The 23,559-nt window shown below is 45.4% G+C and overlaps 1 protein-coding gene across 2 annotated transcripts; it reads left to right on the forward strand.

Moving 5' to 3' along the window:
• The first annotated feature begins 42 nt into the window (after positions 1-42).
• CBX5 (chromobox 5) lies at positions 43-23,559 on the forward strand. 2 transcript variants are annotated; one of them, XM_044287594.1, is made up of 7 exons: positions 43-341; positions 4,960-5,035; positions 8,268-8,324; positions 17,917-18,079; positions 20,093-20,261; positions 20,616-20,713; positions 22,205-23,559. In XM_044287594.1, the coding sequence occupies exons 3-7, from the start codon at positions 8,300-8,302 to the stop codon at positions 22,353-22,355; spliced, it is 606 nt and encodes a 201-aa protein (XP_044143529.1). In that variant the 5' UTR covers positions 43-341; positions 4,960-5,035; positions 8,268-8,299; the 3' UTR covers positions 22,356-23,559. The 2 variants fall into 2 exon arrangements, with proteins under 2 accessions (XP_044143529.1, XP_044143528.1); XM_044287593.1 differs by having other exon boundaries at positions 45-341; positions 4,960-5,007.

Consider the following 23,559-nt stretch of genomic DNA (forward strand, 5'->3'; position numbering starts at 1 on the left):
GCAGTCTCATTGGTCGAGAGGCCTGTCGCTCAACGGTTTGAACAGTCGGCCTTTGTAACTAGGGTACAAAGCGAGCCGTGCGGCCCTGTAGGCCTATGACCGGGTGCCCGCCCCGGTTTTCCTAAATGAAAGCAGACGACGTCACAACCGGGCTGTGGGAATCTTTTAGTGTATTGTTAAGCTCGAGAGGAGGTTACGTTGGGGGGAGGAGGTTCTACTGGGGGAGGTTCTGCGCATGCGCGCCTCGGGTTGTTTTTGGCGGGGTTTGGTCGCTGCGCAGAGCCTTCTCCGGTAGCGGCATTCCGGTGCGGCTGGTTTTAAGCACGGTCTCGTTGGGAAAGGTGAGTTGGAGGCGTCCGCGCTGGTTGTAGCACGAGCTAGGGGACCCCTTTAATAAACAGTCTATTGTGAACGTGGCTAATAGAAAGGAGACCGTGACTGAAAGGAGGGGGGGCCGGGTAGAGTAGGGAGCTGCTGCTGTCCGTGTGTTGTCCGTAAGGTGTGTATGTACATCTCTGTGATCCGTGTGCCCAGACCTCAGTGCTTCTCTACAGGACTACTACCCCCAACATGGTCCACAGCAGCTGCAGAGCCACAGGTTCCAGGCCTGTGATGGAAAGATGTGCCGGTAGCTGCAGGTCTGTGTCTATTCACATGCAGCAGATTTCTGTTTTGTTCCATTCATGTGTATGTTATGGCAATAAGCACCTGAATGACGCAGTCACAGAAATGTCTGCCCTGTGTGTATTTGCCCTTACACGTACTGCCTGCGTGCCGGTCAGGTTTCCATTGATTTCTATAGAGACCCAGCGGCAAGGCTTGAATTACACGTCTGTATCACCCTATGATGTGGGGTCTGCTGTCGTGTGACCTGCTACCTTTGTATAGACCGTAGAAGTCAATGGAAATGTGCCGCTGAGGTTTGGCCCAGAGCTGTCCTTGATAGGGTTGATTCACACTGAGCGTTTTGGAGGAGGTTTCGAGGCAGCTTTTGAGCTCGCAGGAAAGAGGTGAAGTCCTTCCTTTGTTTTCCAGTCTGTTCAAATCCACAGAAAGATATACCTCAAAACCTCCTCCAAAAACAGTGTGAACAGGCCTGTAGTAGACTCCGATGGAGGAAGCCGATCCTTATCGCAGGAGCTGAAGGAAGAAGTCGGAGCCCAGCGATGGCGTCCGGGGTCACACATTTATTACACGCAGATCTTGCACAAGGCTTACACTGACCGTACACCCTGGGTTATCACTGACTAAGTTGGCAGCCTGGCAGTGCCCAGAATTCTGCTCAATCAGGATCAGACTGATAGATTTCAGCATGCCCCATCGTTTCCCTCCAAGCGTCCTGCTCAGACTGTGTGCCCCTGCTGCATGGCGCTCTCTGCTCCACATTCCCTAATATGCATACAATGTGGTGAATCTAGGGTTAGAGTTGTAAGTGGGCCCCAGCCTGAGATGTAAGTATCCGGTGCAGGTCTAGACACACTGCGGCACATTTACTAAGGCGGCGTTCTGCTCCGTTACAGGAAAGGACGGCTTTGTCACAAAAATGAGCTGAACGGAGCCTACGGGTCCCATAGACTATAATGGCGTCCGTCAGGCTTCCGCTCAGAGGAAGATTTTTGAAGCCGAGACAAGTCGAGCACGCAGGACTTTTGAATCTTCCTCTGAGTGGAAACCTAACGGACCCCATTATATTTAATAAGTGTGACAATATAGTTGGTTGGGCTGACAAACGTACTCATTTTACACTTGGAAACTGGTGTAAATGTAGTTGAAAACCTGCCATAGCTGGCCTAATATAAATTAGGCTAATTTCACACTAGTGTTGAGGAGATCCGGCAAGATTACAATGATGCTGTGCACGCTGGTCCCGCACTCCACGGACGGCCCGACGTCCACAGCATCATTGTAATCTATGATGCTGTGCGCATGATGTATGCCGCTCCGGGACATATGGCCCACTCACAGACCGTGTATCTCGGAGGGAATATGGTCGTGAGCAAGAGGCCTAAGGGTTCATGCACGCTTCAATGGGGCCGCAAAAGATGCAGAGAGCGCTCCGTGTGCTGTCCGCATCTGTTGCTCCGTTCCGTGACCCCTCAAGAAAAATAGAACATGTCCTATTCTTGTCTGTTTTGCGGACAAGGATAGGCATTTCTATCCCATGGACCTTCAGTTCCACAGCCCTAAGACCTCTTTCACACGGGCAAGTTTTCCGCGCGGGTGCAATGTGAGACATGAACACATTGCACCCGCACTGAATCCTATCCCATTCATTTCAATGGGTCTGTGTACATGAGCGTTGTTTTTCACGCATCAGTTCTGCGTTGCGTGAAAATCGCAGCATGTTCTATATGCTGCGTTTTTCACGCAGCCCTGGCCCCATAGAAGTGAATGGGGCTGCGTGAAAAACGCATTGCATCCGCGCGGAAAAAAACTGAACGCAATCGCAGACAAAACTGACTGAACTTGCTTGCAAAATAGTGCGAGTTTCACTGAACGCATCCAGAGCCAATCTGTCACGCTCGTGTGAAAGGGGCCTAACACGGGTGAAACTAGCCTTGGTCATTATAATGCTGTCAGAAGGGGACCTCGCTCTTGTATGTCTGGCCTAAGCGGTGTTAAAAACCTGTCTTAGTAAATATGCCCCACTGTCTGAGGCCTCATTAACAGCAAAGTGGCTGTACGACCCGGACCCCTGAAATTCAAGTGAACGGGACCACTATAGAACTGTATGGTGAACTAAATTCAGATCACTTGAACCATATAAAGACCCTAAGGGCTCATTCACACGAACGTGTGCTGCCCGTTGCCGTATTGCGGACCACATTTGTGGATGTGCAATACACGGGCACCGTTCTGTGTGCATTCTGCATCACGGATACGGCCCATTCACTTCAATGGGTCCGGAGATGTGGAACGGAATCACAGAACACTACGCAAGCCTTATGGAGTGCTTCCGTGGGATTCTGTTTCGTACCTCCCTTACGTAAAAAGATAGAACTTGCTCTATCTTTTTGAGAAACTGACAAATGCAGACCCGTTCAAGTTGAATGGGTCTGGATTCATCCCGGCTGCTGTACGGAGGTTGCCCGTGCATTGGGGACGGCAAATTACGGTCCCCAATGCACAGAACGGCCCACCTACGGCCGTGTGACTGGGCCCTAAGGCCTCGGTCGCAGTCAGTTTGATTAGTGATTGTGAGCCAAAACTCAGAACAAGAGCAGATCTTTCCCTTCTACCTCATCTATGTGTGGAAATAACAGACGTGACAGTGGCCTAACGGCCCTATTAGACAGCATGAGTTTCTGGCCAGTTATTGGGAATGAGCGTCCATAATTGAGCATCTGATGAGCGAGCGGACTCTCGTTGGTCGGCAGATGGTCACCTTTCATCAGGATATCTGCAGCAGGGATGTGCTGCTGATAATCAATAGAACTTAATGAGGGAGGAACGAAAGCAGTTGTGATTGTTCCTCCCCCATTCAGTTTGCAGAGCCCCATGTAAGCATGCTGATGGAAATGAGCACCAAGGATCCTGTAGTGCACTTTAGGGCCCATGATCGGGACAATTATCATGGACAAATGTTTGTGTGAATGCTTGTTCCTGATAATTGCCCGATGTAAATGTACAGCCGGTGACCAGATAAACCAGCAAAACCCTTGTCGGACGGATGACTCCTCGTTTACACGGCACGTGATATCGTTGTGTAAACAGACATGCTTCCGGCAAACAATGAATCCATATGGGGGTGAACAATCATAGTAACGATCATTCATCTTCATACAGCAAACATGATTGCTGCCTGCAAATGCAGCAGAACAGGCAGACAATGATCTGTAATCATTGCCCTTTGTATCAGTACGTGTCGATGGGCCCTAAGTTTAACTGTCTATATTCTGGATGGAACACCTGGACCCCCTGGGGAGAATCTGCTTGCACGCACCATGGTACAGGCAGCACTGCAATAAAGCTGTATTTAAGGTATTCTGATAAATGGATGTTATCCCCCATCCATCCTGTGGATAGAGGTTAACTATTAGATCAGTGGGGTCTTACTGCTGGAACCCCCACCGATAACGAGAACAGGGCCCCGTACCACGCAGGACCACAAGACGAACAGAGCGGCAGGTCGAGCATGCACACTGCTGCTCTATTCATAGAGCCCCATAGAGAGGAATGGAGCAGCAGCGTGCATGCTCGACCTGTCGCTCTATTCATTTTTGGGGGAGGCCTTGCAGGGTATGCGGCTCCCATTCTTGTAATTGTGGTCCCAGCTGTAAGACCCCGGCCTCATGCACACTAAGGCCTCATGCACACGGCCGAGAGCGGACCGTGGAAACCCGGCCGGGATTCCACACACGGGATGGGCGCACTGCGTCATTGGTTGCTATGACGCCGTGCGCTTCATGCAGCCGCTCCTGTACAGTAATACACTATACTAGTGTATTACTGTACAGGAGCGGTTGCATGAAGCGCACGGCGTCATAGCAACCAATGACGCTGTGCACCCATGCTGTCAGGAGGAATCCCGGCCGGGTTTCCACGGTCCGCTCTCGGCCGTGTGCATGAGGCCTAATAGTTATCACCTGTGGATAGGGGATAACTTCAAATTACCAGCATAGCCCTTTCTGTAAAGCAGTTTTAGGGAGATCTGGAAACAGCGTGGTCAGACGTGGTCCTGATGGTAAGTGCCGCACTGATTTCACGGGACAGGTTCCTGTCCTGCTGGGCTCTTTCTTCCCATAGAAGCAGGGACAGATCCCAGCAGAGTAAGACTACTTCCATTTCCCTGCTGGGATCCATTCCTGGTTTTGGGAGTAAAATAAATAAATCAGTGGCTTGTGGCTAGAAATGTGATATGGTATTGTAAGGCTCTGTACAGACTTGAATGTTTGACGTATATTTCTCACCATACTTTATATGCATAGTTACATTGAAGTATTACCATTCATACTGCAGGGCCGCACTGTGTACGACAAGTTACAAAGGAAGTCCGGCTTACACCAGGTACTCGGAGTACTTCAGTCTCTGTGCCGTATGTCTTTTTTTTTTTTTTTTTCTTTCTGTTGCTTATATAGTGCTGCATCTCTTCACAGTGTAATTTCCCTAACCCAAATATTGGTGTCAGTTTAAAGGGCTGTTCACACTGCGCCTTTGTTAGCAGAATTTGGCTGTTTAGACAGGAGTGCATCTGGGTGGGTACACGGTGTTAAAAAAAAAAAAAAAAACATACCTCATCCACTTGCATGCGCAGGGATTCTCACTCCACACTGGACGCAGCAGGACATGACGCTGGGAGCATGAGGTCCTGGGGCTTCCAGTGAGGAGAGTGTCCCAATGTGTGCAAGTGGATAAGGGTAGTATATATATATATATTTTAATTTGTTGGAATTAAATGGGTTTTCTAAGATATTTTTACTGATGACCTATCCTCTGGGTAGGTCATCAGTATCTGATTAGTGTGGTCTGACACCCAGGACCCCCACCAATCAGCCGTTTGAGAAGGTACCAGCGCTCGCAGTAGTCTCTCAGCTCACTAGGCACAGCACTGTACATTGTATAGCGGCTGTGATTGGTATCACACTCGGCCCTATTCACTTCAATAGAGCTGAGGTGTGCCTAGGCCACGTGACCGATGAACGTCACATGGCCTAGGGAAAGCTGCAAGAAGGCCGCAGTGCAACTGCGAGCACTGGTGCCTTCTCAAATCACTGACTGGCCACTTGGTGTTGGATCCACCCAACGATCAGATTCTGATGACCTATCCAGAGGCATGTCATCAATAAAAATATCTCAGAAAACCCCTTTAAGGAGGTTGGGGGGGCACATTATTATTGCCACTGAGGACATATATACAGGAGCACCAATGGGGTTATTATATGTACTGGTGGCCATCTGGTTTTAATGGCCGTTCCGTGTTTTTTTTTGCGGATAGGATGCGGACCCATTTTATTTTAATGGGTCCGCAAAAAATGCAGACAGCACGTCATTTACTATCCGCATCCGTATGTTGGTTCCGTAGCCCCGCAAAAAAAAAATAGAACATGTCCTATTATTGTCCATTTTAGGCATTGTTACAACGGATCTGCAAAAAAAAAAACGGATGGCATCCGTTTTATTTTATTTTTTTCGGATCCGCAGTTTGCGAACCGCAAAACACACATGGTCATGTAGCCTTAACAAAACAGGCGGCCAGACAACGGATGTGCACACTGACGCAGAATGGCCATGAATTTTCCCTTACCATTATAAAATGCCCCAAAGCACATGTTTACAGACGCACACTAAAAACCGTGATTATAATATATGCAAATCTTTATTAGGAGCTAACCGACTAAAAACAATTAAAAGCAGAACATAGGAATCTCCACATGCAGTCCTAGGTCAGACGATTACCGAGAATCCATGATATTACATAATATGCCCAGGTCGTAAAAAAGAGGAAAACATGATGGCGAAAAACAAACAAAATTGCGACCAAAAATTATTAAATCTCTCAACCCTTGATTATAATAGTTAGAACATGATTAGAAACGTATCATTCATTCCAAAATCACATGTGCAAAAAATGACAAGGGTAAAGTGCAGTGAAAAAGAATAAAATGCGAGTGCCATAACTAACGTATGGAAGGTGGTACAATCGTCACTGGGTCTCGGTACTAGTGCCACATGTGTAACCGCCTGAATGTGGCACTACTACTGAGACCCAGTGATGATTGTACCACCTTCCATACGTCAGTTATGGCACTCGCATTTTATTCTTTTTCACTGCACTTAGCACTTTACCCTTGTCATTTTTTGCACATGTGATTTTGGAATGAATGATACATTTCTAATCATGTTCTAACTATTATAATCAAGGGGTGAGAGATTTGATCGTCCTATTTTTTTATGGCCCACGACCTTGGCATATTATGTTATATCATGGATTCTCGGTAATCATCTGACCTAGGACTGCATGTGGAGATTTCTCTATATGTTCTGGTTGTAATTGTTTTTAGTCAGTTAGCTCCTAATAATAAAGATTTGCATGTATTATAATCGTGGTTTTTGGTGTTAGTGTGTAAACATGTGCTTAGTTGTTTCTTATACTGGTTATTGGATGCACGTGGACTGCACCCAGTATAAATGTAAAGTGGTGCCCAGTGTTTTTCTTCCTATGAATTGCATTTCAGTTGTAGGCCCGCTTACACCACTGTGGACACACACGTAGGTCTATTTGTGCGGCCGCCATGGCGTCTCCGTGTCTTTGTTATACGTCCCACGTGCTAGCCTAGACGTGCCGGCTGCTGGTTTGGTGTATTGTTCTGTAGAGAATATCGGGTCTTTCTCATTACAGATCAGTGTCCTTGGAAAGTGTGTGGTTGGGCCCTGTCTGTTGTTCTGGACAAGTTGCATTCATTCCCTGCTTACACCCCACCGGGGGGGCATCTTTACCCCACCCAAAAAGCCTTTCACATGTTAAACGTACTGTGAATAGAAGCTGACTTATTTGTGGTTTACAGGAAGGTAAAACCAGACTACGGGTAGACGATACGTTAATGTAATCCATAGTTTCAGTACACTACATCCACAGGGAATATCTGCTGATACTTCACTATCAGGACTTGATTAGGTTACGACCTCATTCGTCATTGTAGAAGTCTGGGTTTAGGGCAGACATAGGCCGTGGCAGTCAGGATTTTGCTATTAAAACTGCAATTCTCATATCAGATGTATTTTATTGTATGTCTATTAAAGTGGAGCTCTAGCATGGAGCCTCTTTAACTACTTTATTTGGGAACTGCATTGTGAGAGGTGAGCCAGGAGCCTGTACGCTGGCACATGGTGTGGAGCTGTAGGCATTGTGTGTGCCGCCATATGTGGTACCATATATTTCCCTAAAAGGAATGCTTCCAGGGGCGACACAGCATGCCATGGAACGTGCCTTTTTATGAAAGCGGCTTGTGAAGATACAATATGGCCTCCTAGTTTTCTATAGGCATTGTATTATAGATCTGTATAACAGCTGCGTGCATGTGCAAGCACGTTGGGTAATACAGATGGGAATTGGTGCGGAAGTCGCTCCAATAAGTGTTATACAGTGGCTGTTCGCAGCAGCCAGTATTCTGCGACTCGCCTGCACCAGTACTCTCCTGTATCGTAATGCAATTCCCACATATAATGGTTAAAAATGGCTCCAAACTGGAGCGCCACTGCAAATCTGATGTCCTGATACCGTTCACATGTATATCTGTCAAATGTTTTTCTTTCTTTTACAACTTAAGTTTTCCGGCTCAACCCCTATCCGACGTAGATAATGGACGTCACTGAGGCTTCTACAGGTACAACATACTGGCTAGAGGTTTCCTTCAATGCTTTTTAATATGGTGATGTTTTTTTTTCCAGATCCAGACTCCGATAATTGTAGATGTGAGAAATGATCTGCTTTGACTGTATTCAATCAGGTTGTGTTCAACCATTTTCTCGCCTCCTGTCCTAGGGGAAAAAATGAAAAGGGTATCCAGTTTTGTAAAATAAGTGACCATCAGTATTCGATTGGTGGGATCTTACTCTCGACACCCCCGCCCATCACTGGTTTGAGGGGCTGCAATGCTTGTATGAGCGCTGCTGTATTTCTTGTAATGGTTTCAGTATCGTAGCCTTAGGCTAGGTCTACGCGACGACATTTGTCACGTGACAATAAGTCGTGCGACAGGGCACAACTACACTGCAACATTTGTAGCGCAACATTTTGTTGCACTAATATCGCGCGACAATTTTTATAATGGTAGTCTATGGTGTCGCACTGCAACATGCTGCGACTGCGATTCGACAGTCGCATAAAAATCCATCTCGAATGGATTTTCTACGACTGTTGCATGTTGCAGTGCGACACCATAGACTGCCATTATACAAATTGTTACGCAACATTAGTGCAACAAAATGTCGCGCGACAAATGTCGTTGTGTAGACCTAGCCTTATCCTATTCAAGTGACTGGGACAAGGGTGCAGTTACTTAGAACTACCACTACAGCATCATGAACGAGCACTTACACAAGCATTGTGGCCCCTTCAAACTGCTAATCGTCGGTGTGTGGAGAGTCAGACCCCTGGTGATCTAATATTTATGGCCTATCCAAAGAACAGGCTTTAGGGTACTTTCACACTTGCAGCAGGACGCATCAGACAGGCTGTTCACCCTGTCGGATCCGTCCTGCTAATTCGCCGTGCCGCCGCTTCGTCCCCATTGACTATAATGGCGACGGGGCGGAGCTCTGGCGCAGCATGCCAGTTTGCGGTGGGAGGCCGCCGGACTAAAAAGTCGGACATGCAGGACTTTTAGTCTGGCGGCCTTTCGATGGGGATGGAGCGGCGGCACTGCTAAATAGTGGAAGAACGGATCCATAGCCTGTCGGATCCATCCTGCCGCAAGTGTGAAAGTAGCCTTAGATTTTGTTAAATTGGATAATCCCTTTTTAAAGGGGTTTTCTGAGAGTTTTATACTTATGACCTATACTCTGGATAGGTCATCGATATCTGATCGGTGGGAGTCCGACACCCAGGACCCCTGCTGGTCAGCTGTTAGAGAAGTAGCGCCGCTGTCTTCCTGCAGCTTAGGCTGTGTGACGTTACATGGCCTAGGTGCCACTCGGCCCCATTAACGTGAATGGGATGGAGCTGTGATACCAAGCACAACCACAAATACAATGGGAGCACCAGTGCCTTCTGAAACAGCTTATCATCCAGGACCCCCAAGCAACTGATCACTCGGGACCGTCGCCGATCAGGTACTCATGATATACTCAGAGAATAGGTCATCAGTATAAAAGTCACGGGGCAAACCCCTTTAATGGGGTTCTCTGCTTTTCCTATACTGATGACCTATCCTCATGATAGGTCATCAATATCCACTCAGCGAGGGTCTGGCGCCCAGGACCCCCGCTGATTAGTTGTATCGTATGAGCGTTGTATTCTCCTGACTGTTTACCTGCTCGCTCTCTCTACATTGTGACTAGGAGGGAGCTGTCCCATTGAACTGAATGGGACGGAGGAGCAGTAATTACACTGCTCGCAGCTGTACTGCCGACGGCGGGCAGTGATGAGAACACAGCACTGTGGATAGGTCATCAATATAGGATAAACGGACATCCCCTTTAAGCAGTGCGTTCTGGATTTGTTCACCAAACAGAAACTACTGCCGACTCTAGAGAGACAATCCGACGAGGCAGTCAGGTTTAATGTTACAGGGGAGTTGCTATATGCTGGCCTAACTTCACCCTGATGAAGGCTAAAGACCAAAAACACAGTCCAGGAGGTTGTTGTGGAAAGGGACATCACAATGACTGTTCCTCAATGGTGTCGTCACTGACTCTTATGAAGGGGAGGGCCATAAGGAATGGAGTCTAGGTTAGTACTATTATTATTAGAGCTATTTTATTTGTTCTTTGTTCATACAGTATAACCTGAATTTCATTCCTTTAAATTGCTGCTCATTCTGGGCTCTGAAGTCCAGAAGACGGTCCTATCAGTGACTGACAGCTATCTCTGTATACATAGTCATAGGGGGAAGGCTGTAATCACTGATAGGACCGTCTCCTGGACTTCAGAGCCCAGAATGAGCAGGGATATAAATGTATAAAATACATGTTTTACTGAATCTTTTTCTATAGAACTATAAATCAGTCTGCAGATCACACACATGTTCATCCTGACAGGTTCCCTCTAATTTATTTCCTTTATATAGCAAGCAGCTGTGTATGTCTGCCTCTGGCTTTCATAAAAAAAATGTATTGTGTAGGTATATGCATTTAGCTTAGGGTACTTTCACACTAGCGTTATTCTTTTCCGGCATGGAGTTCCGTCCTAGGGGTTCTATACCGGACAAGAACTGGTCAGTTTTATCCCCGGACAAAAATACTGAGCACTTGCCTGAATGCCGGATCCAGCATTTTTTTCCATAGGAATGTATTAGTGACGGTGTTCTGTCAGAAAACCTTAAATCGTCAGATTCCCTTACCCCACGTGACTTTCAGGGGGGGTGTAAGGGAGTCTGATAATTTGTTTTCTGACAGAACACCGGATCCGGCATTTAAAATACCGGAATGCGCGGACCAAATAAAAGGTGAAAAAAATAAACGCTGGATCCATTTTTCTGGATGACACCGGAAAGACGGATCTGGCTTTTTAATGCATTTGTAAGACAGATCAGGACGCATCAGTTGGCATACGTTTTGATGGAACTGCCTGCTGGATCACTCTGCCGCAAGTGTGAAATTACCCTTAAAAGGCTCTCCCGAAGACTCATTTACCCTCAGTATGTGTCCTCTTTTTTTCTTCTCTCTGTTGGTTTAGTTATCAGTACTTTTTTATAATCACTCTGCCCTAATCTGCTGTCCATGCACTGACTTCCTGGTTAGTCTCTGATGTGATTGGCTGCTCTGTGTAAACACAATCTGAAAAGGCAGAACTGTAGGGGGAAGGAGAGCAGTGGCCTGAGCCAATGATTAGACAGGAGGCGTGTCTTAGACTACCTGAGAACCCTTGAAGGCACTGCAGCTGAGCCGTAGTCATCGACAGTTGTGGCCTAATGGAGCTGAGCTAAAAGCAGCAAGCACTGAGGAAATTAAATAGCAGCTTTCTGAGGCGCTGTTAGCATTAATGGAGTAGTCCTATCCCTGATTTTTATGGCAGACGGAAACCTTATTTATCCGGAGAACAGGGGCCCCTGACCTTGGTTTGCATGGAGAGGCGACAGGCGGTGTTAAATGAAATGAGAGCTTCTGTCATCCTACTCTTCTTTATTGTACACGGTTTGTTCAGAGCTGTTGGAATCTGTGATATTCACACATTTAGGCCTCATGCAGACGACCGTTGTTCTGGTCCGCATCTGAGCCGCAGTATTTGCGGCTCGGGTGCGGACCCATTCACTTCAAAAAGGCCGCAAAAGATGCGGACAGCACTCTGTGTGTTGTCTGCATCGGTTGCTCAGTTACGTAGCCCCGCAAAAAAAAATAGAACATGTCCTATTCTTGTGCATTTTGCACACAAGAATAGGCATTTCTACAATGGGCCGCCTGTTCCACTCTGCAAATTGTGGAAGGCACACGGGTGGCTTCCATGTTTTGCGGATCCGCAATTTGCCGACCGCAAAAAACGGACCGGTTGTGTGCATGAGGCCTTATATGAACACAATGGACTGCATCATGATACAGTTGTGAGGACTTACCTCATTTATTATGGAGATCCCCTTGTCATTGAGTAAGATGGCAATACCTCCTGTATACTGACCTCGTCATACAGATTTCACACAATGTACAGACAGGGCCCTGTTTTTTTGACCCACTTCTAGAATGACTGCTGCACAAGGCAAGGTCAGGTACATGGACCCTTATGTCTTCTAGGTGAGTATACCTCCATTAGGGTACCTGGACACCGGTTTCAAAAGAGAAATTCGGCACCAAACTACCCCGATCTCACCCCTATGCAATGGGTGAAATCCAGATGAAAAACCCGCAGGAACAATTGACGAGCTGCAGATTTCAAACTCCACGGCGGGTCAATTTTTGCACAGGAAAAAAAAGCAGAGGGTACAGGAGATTTGTCACATCTCATTCACTTTGCTGGCACTGTATTAGAGTCCATTCACACGTCAGTATTTTTACCTTTCCAGATAAACGTTCCTGTTTTTTGCGGATCCGAAAATCTGGATGACATGAGGATGCTTTTAGCATGTCTTCTGCATTTTTGACGGATCCATTGACTAGAATGGCATGACAGAACACAAAATCAGACAAATAGTAGGACAGGGTATATATTTTTTTCCTGGATCCGAATAAACGGAACCCACGGAACGGAATCGGAGAGCACCATGAGTGCTGTCCGATTATTTGCGGATTCCATTGAAAATGAATGGATCCGCATAACGTTCCGTTTTTAATCGTAACGGATGCGGAACACCAAAACGGACGTGTGAATGGACCCTTATACTGCACAGAAAAACCGCACATAATCCACATCTTGTGCAGGTAGGCTACTACAGCCTGCCATGGATCGGGCCACGACATTTCGTTCTGTGTGTGTACCCAATAAAATCAAGCACATGGAGAGATAATATGGTTTAGTAGGAGATCAGCGCTGTTTTAAACTGTTGAGCAATACCTTTCTAATGCTGTGCGCTTATTTAGAGGGGCCTCCCAGTTTTAAGACCTCCATGTGTCCACCCATGTCAAGATGGGCATCTATATCGCCCGGTGCTGGTTAGATATGTCAATGTGCAGCTGCCATCATGAACCATGTACCTACCTTGTTTTGGGTTGCTTTCAGTGTAAGGCCTCGTCCACATTTCCATCTTTCACTGACGTTCGCCGTCTGCGTTTTCTGCACACAGCACACGTACCCTTTGACTTGAATGTGGAGACATGCACTACTTTGGCTCGTGATGTGGACCAAACGTCCATTGAAGTCTAAGGGCCGATGAAAATCACGGACACGACACAGATGGCGTCCATGTTTTGTCAAGTTTTCACTGAAGACTGATAGGAGATGTTTTGAAAATTAACTTTCAGCTGAGCAGTGTCCATGGATTACGGATGACACAGAGGATAAAAACGGACCAAACACGGATCCTACACGGATGCTTTTTTAAATGGATGTGAAAGTGACACAGAAATCTGGACTAGACCTAACAGCTGCATTTTACAGATTGACACTGGTTCATGTGAGGAACTCCCAGCATCCTAGTCTAAGATGCTGTGCGCTCTGCTCGCATGAAAATACATTTTAATATGTGGTTTCTGATGCAGTTGTTAGAGCCAAAGTGAGGAGCAGGTTCAAAAGAAATGGGAATCAAAGATATTTTGCCTCTTGTATTCGCGCCTGGGTTAGGCTCAAAAACACTGCGGCGTAAATTGATCTGCAGAAATCAACAAGTGTAACCACACCACTAATGAATAGTATCTGACATCTTTATTCGAAATACATCTGTAAAATATTACAATGATACACAATACATGCTAATAATACTCAATAAAAATTGTAATAAGATAAGAAAAAGTCCACATGGGTTCAAATACATGATGAATATCAGTCCCTCCTTGCAACTTCATGTCTCCAATACACATGCCATCAAAGTATGCAAGTCAAAATGGCTATGGGAGGTGCTAAGGCTGCGTTCACATCAGCGTTCAGCCTTTCCGTTATAGAAGCAGGAGAACGGAAAGGACAGATTTGGCATATAACTGAGCCCTTAGGACCCCATAGACTATAATGGGGTCCGTTAGGTTTACGCTCAGAAGATGATTTTGGAGCAGAGACAAAAGTCCTGCATGTACTACTTTTGTCTCTGCTCCAAAATCATCTGAGTGTAAACCTAACAGACCCCATTATAGTCTATGGGGTCCGTAGGCTCCATTCGGCTCAGTTATATGCCGAATCTGTCCTTTCCGTTCTCCTGCTTCTATAACGGAAAGGCTGAACGCTGATGTGAACGCAGCCTTAGCACCTCCCATAGCCATTTTGACTCGCTTACTTTGATGGCATGTGTATTGGAGACATGAAGTTGCAAGGAGGGACTGATTCATCATGTGGATTTTTTCTTATCTTATGTTTTTTTGACCATGTGATCTGTGCCGCTATTGTCCCGCCGCCTACTGCCACATCGGGATCCAATTTTTATTGCGTATTATCATCCGGTAGTGTGTGTCATTGTAATATTTTACAGATGTATTTTGAGTAAAGATGTCAGTTACTATATATTAGTGGTGTGGTTACATTTGATTGGGACCACACACTTGTGTAATATTGGGTATATTGTTTGGTGAATTATTAGAAATTAACACACACAGATTTGGCTACTTTCACACTGGCGTTTCTGGGTCCGCTTGTGAGATCTGTTCAGGGCTCTCACAAGCGGCCCAAAACGGATCAGTTCAGCCCCAATGCATTCTGAATGGATAAGGATCCGTTCAGAATGCATTAATTTGGCTGCATTTGGTCTCCGTTGCGTTTTTTAGATGGTCACAGCTTGCATCGTTTCGGTGACCGTCTGACGCGGAGCCAAACTGATCCGTCCTGACTTACAATGTAAGTCAATGGGGACGGATCCGTTTTTCACTGACACAATATGGTGCAATTGAAAACGGATCCGTCCCCCATTGACTTTCAATGTAAGTCAAGACGGATCTGTTTTGACTTAGACTTTTTATGAATAATGCAAATGGATTAGTTGTGAACGGATACAAGCGTTTGCATTACCAGTGCGGATCCTTCTGTGCAGACACAAGACTGATCCGCACCAAACACGGGTGTGAAAGTAGCCTTTGTTGCAAATTTTGCTATGAAAAAGCGTGAAAATCCAGAGCGGCGTAAATTCTGACCCTGGTGGCCATACCCTGGATGCATACATAACAATAGATAGTATTTTTCTGGTTTGGGGTCGCCATGGCCTGTGTGTGGCACGTGTGTGATTTTCGGCTATGTAGCTGCTCTGTCCTCACCAGAGGCTTATCTGTACTTGCTGTATAGATTTCCTTTCCCTCCCCCACCAACCTGTGGGGGAAGGGAGGCTCAGCCTCTTCTGCAGCTCTTCTCTCTGCTTCAGTGCAGCTTTACAGCCAGATGGAGGAGGGGGGAGATCCAGCTTAACCCTTTGTGTCCTGGCTGGACAGAAATAGAGATGGGAACAAATGAACTTTTTGGTAGAGGTCATGTGTGCTATGGTTAGAAGTTAGGGCGATTATAGCTTCAGAGCTTTCCTTTCTAGTTTACTGTGTACATCAGACAGGACTGAATAATTTGGATTTTATTGCTTGCAGTATACAATTGGCCTCTGTGAAGAGCCAGGCTCTGCTATAATGTATGGAGAAGGCAGACCTACCCTAGTGAAGAAAATGTGTTAAAGGGCGCCTGTCACCTCTGTTGTGCTGCCATCACTGAGCATAGTCTAGTGACAGACCACCTGCTTTCAGGCCGAACCTCCACAGCGTTGTGAGGGAGATGAGTCTGATGATCTCATCGGACTCATCTCTCTCGCAGCACTGGTGCTCACTGCATGGTTCGTCCTGTGAGTGCTGTAAAAGAACGGAATACTAGCCCGGCAGTGACAGCCCGCTGAAATCGATGGGTCTGTCACTAGACTATGCTGCCCTCTGTGAGGGCAACACAGTAGAGGTGACAGTTTCCCTTTTAAGTGCACCAAGGGTGGGCCAAGCCACTCTGAGCACCCTTGCTCCTGCTTCCACTGCTGGCATTTCATTCATAAATGTTTAGTAGGAAACGCACAACATAGTCATGTGAAAAGATGCTCCACAATTATCCTTTCTTGGAGAATGCATGGAGTAAATCTAGCATGTCAGGAGAGGTGACTGATTCCCTTTAAGGGTACTTTCACACTAGCGGCAGGACGGACCCTGTCGAATCCGTCCTGCCGCTATTTTTCCGTGCCGCTGGACTGCCTCTCCGTCCCCATTGACTATGAGGACGGGGGGCAGAGCTCCGGCGCAGCACGGCGAGAGGCCGCCGGACTAAAGGTACTGCATGTCCGACTTTTTTTGTCTGGCGGCCTCTAACCGCGCATTGCCGTGCTGTGCCAGAGTTCTGCCCCCGTCCCCATTATAGTCAATGGGGAAGGAGCGGCAGGACGGATCCGACAGGGTGAACAGCCTGTCGGATCTGTCCTGCCGTTAGTGTGAAAGTACCCTAACAGGGCATAGGTGTGTATGGGTCAGGGTACGACCCCTCAGGGCCGGATCCTCTGCAGTTCTTACACCGTGGAAACTCTGCAGCATATCTGCCAGAATTCAGTGGCAGCAAAGTCTGTGAGCGCAGAAAAGATTTCAAGTGAAATGTAAGGAGAGCAGACAGATTTACTAAGGCTTTTACTCTACTATTGTGGTGTACAAAAAGTAGCATATTATGGCGCACCCCATATTTGCGCCATAATTTGCAACTTTTTAAGCTCGCAATTTTTCAAAAGTAGTTAGAAAAGGGTGACGGGGCTTAGCACAGCCACCTAAGTTACTGTAACTTACGCCTGAAACATATAGCTCAGGTCTGTGCCAGCTCCTAGCTGGGGTACACCACAGTTTCTGGCGCAGGGCACAGCTGCGCCAAATGTATTAGTAAATCAGACGACTCTTACTCCAGCGGGAGATCAAGGCTGACGTGCGAGAGTTCCATCCTTGATAAATCTGCCCTTAGTCCCTTGGCGCCACAGCCAGTTTTCATTGTTTCTTCCCTGCCTTCCAAGAGCCATATTTTTTTTTTCTCAACGTTTTGAGGGCTTTCTAATTTTTTGTTAAACAAGTTGTATTTATGATGGTACCATTTTAATATACCATATAGGTATTGAAAAATGTAAAAAATAAAATTTCGTACAATTGACCATCATACACACAGTTTTTGCTTTTGTTTTGTGACCTCTGTTCCATTCAGTTTTATGGTACTGCCAGAGATGGCGGCACTCGGTGTACTCGGCATTCCCAGACAGCATGAACCACTGCCACATCTATAGACTGTCTAGTTTGGTCACACTGTATTATCCGCTCTGCCCCACAGTATGTCATATTACATCTGGGGTGTGGTAGTGAAGGCAAGCCAAGGAACTTATCACACAGAGGACAGGTGCAGAATGGTCAATATGTATCTCCTCCTACAACAACCAATGTAAAACGTCAAATGTTCCATATGCTCACAGACAATGAAAATAAAAAATGCTGAGTTTCTACAGTTCTCTGTGGGGGTGGGGAAGCGCCATCCTGTTGTGTCTGCCCTACTATGCCATTTTCTGATGATACTTGGAGTCTAATCTTCAAGAGTAACAGTCAAGTCTCCACTGGCTTATTTTTCTAATGATTTAGCTTTTTTCGCTCTTCTATTATGTTACCTGGATTGTTTTGCTCTTATAAAATAATCTCCTATTTTCGTTGCTTGTTTAGAGGAGAGAGAGAATAGCAGTAACAACATGGGAAAAAAGACTGCCAAAGCGTCCGACGGCTCCTCTTCCTCAGAAGAAGAAGAATATGTGGTAGAAAAAGTTCTTGATCGAAGAGTAGTTAAAGGACAAGTAGAATATCTCCTTAAATGGAAGGGGTTCTCAGAGTAAGTAACCCCATCAGCAGCCTATTAAAGGGGTTTGTGAAAGGTATCTGTATGACGGCTCTATTGTTCTCGCTTCTTCTTCTTTATGCCAAGATAAAGATACACTTGTTGCCGTCTATATAAATTAGAATATATCACTGCCTGCATTAGACTGTTAAAAATAGAAAATATCTTTATTCGTATATTGTTAAAACAATATAAAATTCATCCCGTTAATGGGAAACGGGCAAAAAGGGGGACCACTACCTATACCAGTGATTAGGTGCTAAAAAAGGAGAGGCGCACCTCTATCTATTACTGGCAATAGTATATCTCTATTAGGGGCAGACTTGATCTGCCTGTACCCCCTTCCAATTAAACCAGATAACGCGTGGGTGTGGAAGGGTATAGATATGTTCCCCCACGAAGTACGCCCGGTGGCCCCCTTCAAAGACTAGTTTGAGGTCTGTTTGAGCACACCCTATTCCTAGAGAGTTCCAAGAGGGGCGGAAATATATTAGCCACCTATTGGAACTTATCTGCCCAACCAATAACGGGAACTAATAGCTGTATTCACCGCTATAGTCCCTGATGCGATATGAGCACACAAAATGCGAAAGCTAAACGGGCCAGAGGGCTGCAACAGACAAGCAGCCACAGAGAAGCAGTGTTATTTGCTTCTTTCTACCCCAGACTTTTGCAGAAAAAGTACAGACGAGATTGACCAGGTCTTCTACAAGTATTACCTGGTCAATCTGTAGAGCGCTGCAAGAGAGGGAGACGCATTAGCCCTAGAGTATCTGTCTAGCAGCTATCTATACACTTCCACACCCACATTTTATCTGGGTTAATTGGAAGGGGGTACAGACAGATTAAGTTTGCCCCTAATAGATATATACTATTGCCAGTAATAGTGCCCCTCTCTCTTTTTTTTAGCACTTAATCGCTGGTATAGGTAGTGGTCCTCCTTTTTGCCTGTTTTCCATTAACTGGATGAATTGTATATTGTTTTAACAACATATGAATAAAGTTATTATTATTTTCTATTTTTAACAGTCTAATGCAGGCAGTGATACTAGCTAAAGATTCCCACAAAAGAGCATTGCATTGATTAGTGTAATGGGTGATTCTCTAATTGAGTCACTACATCGGGTTCTCTCTGGTTGCAGTGATAGTCTGAATGAGAAAGTTAAAGGGGTTATCTGAATCTTGTGTAACTTATCCTCTGGATAGGTCATCAGCATCTGATGGGTAGGGGTCCAACATCTGGGATCCCCACCAATCGGCTGTTTGAGAAAGCCCTGGCACTTCTCGCAGCTTACCCTAGGTCAGTGACATTGCAACCATCAGTCACGTCACGTGGCCTAGGTGCAGCTCAACCCCAGTCACCTGAAAACATAGGAGCCACTATTCACAGTTGGAGAGATCACGGCTTTCAGCTCCTTCTTAACCTCTGCACAGGTCACAGTGCATGCCTGGAAAACTCTTTTAGAAGTTATGGATCCAGAGGAGCTGAGCAGATATACAAGTTTGTGTAAAATGTTTCAGTATAACTTGTAAGTCCAGAACACACAATGATTTCCATCAGAAAGTTACAAGTCCAGTGGGAGTACTTGATTAACCTCTATAGGCTATATAATGTATTTGTTTTCATTATCTTGCCAACTTTGAGCTGCATCTTTGTTTTGATGGGGCTAGGGTCTGCGCAGCCCAAGGACAAGAGGTGCTTTTTCTCAATCTTAAAGCAAACTCCCATATCAGATCATGAATCCTTTCTAGTAGGAAGAATTGTTGCAACTGGCATCAAAGATGGCATAGACCTAACCATGTAGGGATGTATGATGCTGTGAGTTTGGTTCAATTAACCTGCAGTCAGGTTGGGAAACATGTTCAGACTCTAGAATCCTGAAACTCAGGAGGAGTCCCCGTTCCAGTTGACACTGGATAATGGGAAGGGTTACTGTTGTCCAAAATTAGAGGTCCTATCTTGAGGTTTCTACTGATCTAATGTTCTCAACTACTCTCCTGTTTCAGAGAACACAACACATGGGAGCCTGAAAAGAACCTGGACTGCCCAGAGTTGATCTCTGAATTTATGAAAAAGTACAAGAAGTGTAGAGAGGATGAACCCAAATCCAAGCCAGAAGCCCCCAAAAGAAAAGCCGGAAGTGATGACATTCGGCCAAAAAGGCAAAGAAGAGAGGTGAGGCCATATGTTAACTTTCATACTGTGAATGCAAAGTTATATTTGTCCTCAGTACAACCCCTTAAGAAATTGTATGAGACAGTTTTGTAATTGTAGTCCTTTGGTGATAGGTTGATCACTGTGGCTCCAGCTGTAGAACCCTACCTATATGCAGGGGTTTATGACACAACCCCTTTGATACCAGAACAGTACATACGTGATTTTCACCTGTTTCATCCTCAGCCCATAGATTGTGCAGGACTAAAGTGAAGAAAGTATGCTTCCATGGTTAGTTACAACTTAGGTGCTGTGACACAGCTTTATTTTTTTTGCAATGCATTTTATTTTATTCAATTTTAAATTCTGTTGCAGAGCAATGACATTGCACGAGGATTTGAAAGGGGACTTGAGCCTGAAAAGATTATTGGTGCTACAGATTCCTGTGGTGAGCTCATGTTCTTAATGAAATGGTAAGTGTAGGCTGGCATATCCAGCCAAGCTGGGGCTCCTCTCTCTGTAATTTCCATATGCGAAAATGGACAAGTAGACTGTACATCTAACAATTATACTATTATGGTACATTTTTGGGTATGCTATGGTTCTGTGTGGGGGGGGGGGTGAAGAAGCGGGCCCTAGGAATGTGCCGCACTGTGCTGTGCTATATAGAGTAATAAGTGTTTATTAATATATCCTTCACAACTATTAGACTAGTGAAGAGCTGCTGAGGTTTTTTTTTTTTTTTTTTTAAACTAACTATAAGGCTTACTTTTTAAAAGGAAAAAACTTGCTTAAAACGGCCTGTGTCTTACAGTCTGCAGACAAGGTGGTCCAGCAGTGCCAGACCCCGTGACTGCTTTCGTAAAGAGGTTGTCTCTCTTCAGAAAACTGAAGGAAGGCACTTACTAATGTATGGTCCATATTGTCTCCTTTGCTGGCTTGATTCATTTTTACATCACATTATACATCACTCATTTCCATGGTTACGACCACCCTGCAATCGCCGGCCTATGCGCAGTCTTGTCCGCCAGAGAGGCCAGCACCTTTTGTTATAGTGTGTAACCACGGCCACCACTGCTGCATTGAAGGGTGGTCGTAACCCCTGCATATGAGCAGCGTATAATGTGATGGAAAAATGAATCAAGAAGGCAATATGGACAGTCATAATACATTAAGTAAGTGCCTTGTATTAACTTTGTGTACATGATAAATGCAGTTTCCTGAAGAGAGACAACCCCTTTAAAGACAATACCACTTAGAGGACCTTGTCATCATTGAGAGAACTGGGCTCCTGCGCTATCTCTGTCTGTGCCTGCGGCAATATGTGTGATCAGTGCAGGCAAGAGATGAGGATGAGTGATCATTCAGCTTATGGAGAGGACTGTGAGAAACACAACTCTCTCCAGGCAGCAATAAACTACATTCCCCACAATCTGTCCATGTAAATTTGCCGCCGATGAACGAGTGAAACGCTCATTCATCGGGTGATGCTGTCGTTCATGCAGGCACCACTGATCATGGCTTCTGGGCAGCCGATCGTGTGGTCTAAACAATGATCTGCTAAGCAGAAACCATGATTCTGTATGAGGGTAATAGCAATCCCTCGTCCTCATACAATGAAGGAGATCGCTGCATGTAAATGTGCAGTCTCCTTCACTAAACGAGCAGCCGACTGTCAGGAAGGAACGTTTCTGTCCCAACAATCGGCCACTCAGTCAGCACATGTAAATCCAGCTTGATTACTTTATAACACTGCATAGTGCAGGGCTGGCTTACCTGGGGCTCTCCAGCTGTTGCAAAACTACAACTCCCAGCATGCCTAGACTGCTTACAGCTATCGGCCTACAGCAGGGCATGGTGGGCATTGTAGTTTAACAACAGCTGGAGAGCCGCAGGTTGGCCAGCCCTGGCATAGTCATAGTAATTACCTTGAACCTAAGCCACCTACCTGTTTTGCATTGCAGGAAGGATTCTGATGAAGCAGATCTGGTACTAGCAAAAGAAGCCAATGTGAAGTGTCCACAGATAGTAATTGCATTCTATGAGGAGCGATTGACTTGGCACGCTTACCCGGAAGACACAGAAAGCAAAGAAAAAGAAGCTGTGAAAAGCTAAACTGCCCTTTTTATGTGTATGTGTGTGTGTGTAATATACCTCCCCTCATGTAAACTTCTACACACACATTCTCCCCACACTTCTGTCCACCCTGGTCCAAGTGTTATCAAGAGGGGGTGGGAGTCTTGCCTTTCATAGGTTATTTTTTATGTCCCCTTAAACTCGAAACACTCCAAGTGGCATTTGCACAAGATTTGACTGCCATACGTTACAAGATGGGGCAGTCATGGTATATTTTCCACTCGTGGAAGAAAGCACTGTAGACGACTTGCAAAGTGCTGCTAAACTTTCTCTAACATTTCTGTGATTGTGAGGAAGATCTGCAGTGGTGGGTGAGGGTTTTATATCAATAAATGGTTACAGTTTCTGGTAAGTACATCCGGCATAAATTGTGAAAGGACCTCCCTCAGTTTCTAGTGACCAACTATATACTGTACTAGGAAGGGAACGTTGCTGCTTTCTCCCGTTCTTGGACGCTTGTACTTTGAGGGAGAAGACTTTGTGTTTTAATTTTTTTTTAATCTATCTGTATCTACCTTGATCTGGGTCTCTGCATATTACTTGTTTTTATATCTGAAGATATTTGCTAAGAAAAAAAAACAAAAACAAGGAACTTCTCAAGTGGCAAGTGCATCAACTCCGGGAGTATTTATATATTCATATCCAAAGTGTTAGTGGAAAAAAAAAATCACGAGCGTGTGTGGGTCCCACCACCTGCACTTTAAAGAAGACCTCATTAGTCATTTGTATGGAGGTGTTACGAGACTGTGTGGCTTTCGTATGTGTTGTTCACTCAATGTGCCATAATCCGTAATAGTGAGGCCATGCAGTATTGATCCCAAGTACATTGCTGAAGTGATGCTTGTTAGCGTTTTATATACATACCAGGATACACTGTTTCCATCTCTAATAAATTGAAACCACCTTGCGGGTTTTGATACAAATTTCCTTAAAGGGGAAAAGCCAAATGACACCTTTCAGTTATGTCAGTGATAACATGGATTTATGTATAGTACAGTAAAAGAAACCTTTTCTTTTAATATGAGCTTGATGTTTTTTATGCTGGAGATCTGCAAAACGTAACTCATTGTATTTCAGTTTCTGTGGTTGTAGTGCAAGATTACTTTTTTAAATGAAGGTCATTTTTCATTGTATGTATAACTTCTATATTTTATGTTATAAAATACCCGATAGATGAAATGAA

This window comes from Bufo gargarizans, chromosome 3 (genome assembly GCF_014858855.1).
Source record: "Bufo gargarizans isolate SCDJY-AF-19 chromosome 3, ASM1485885v1, whole genome shotgun sequence".
NCBI classification, from domain to species: Eukaryota; Metazoa; Chordata; class Amphibia; order Anura; family Bufonidae; genus Bufo; species Bufo gargarizans.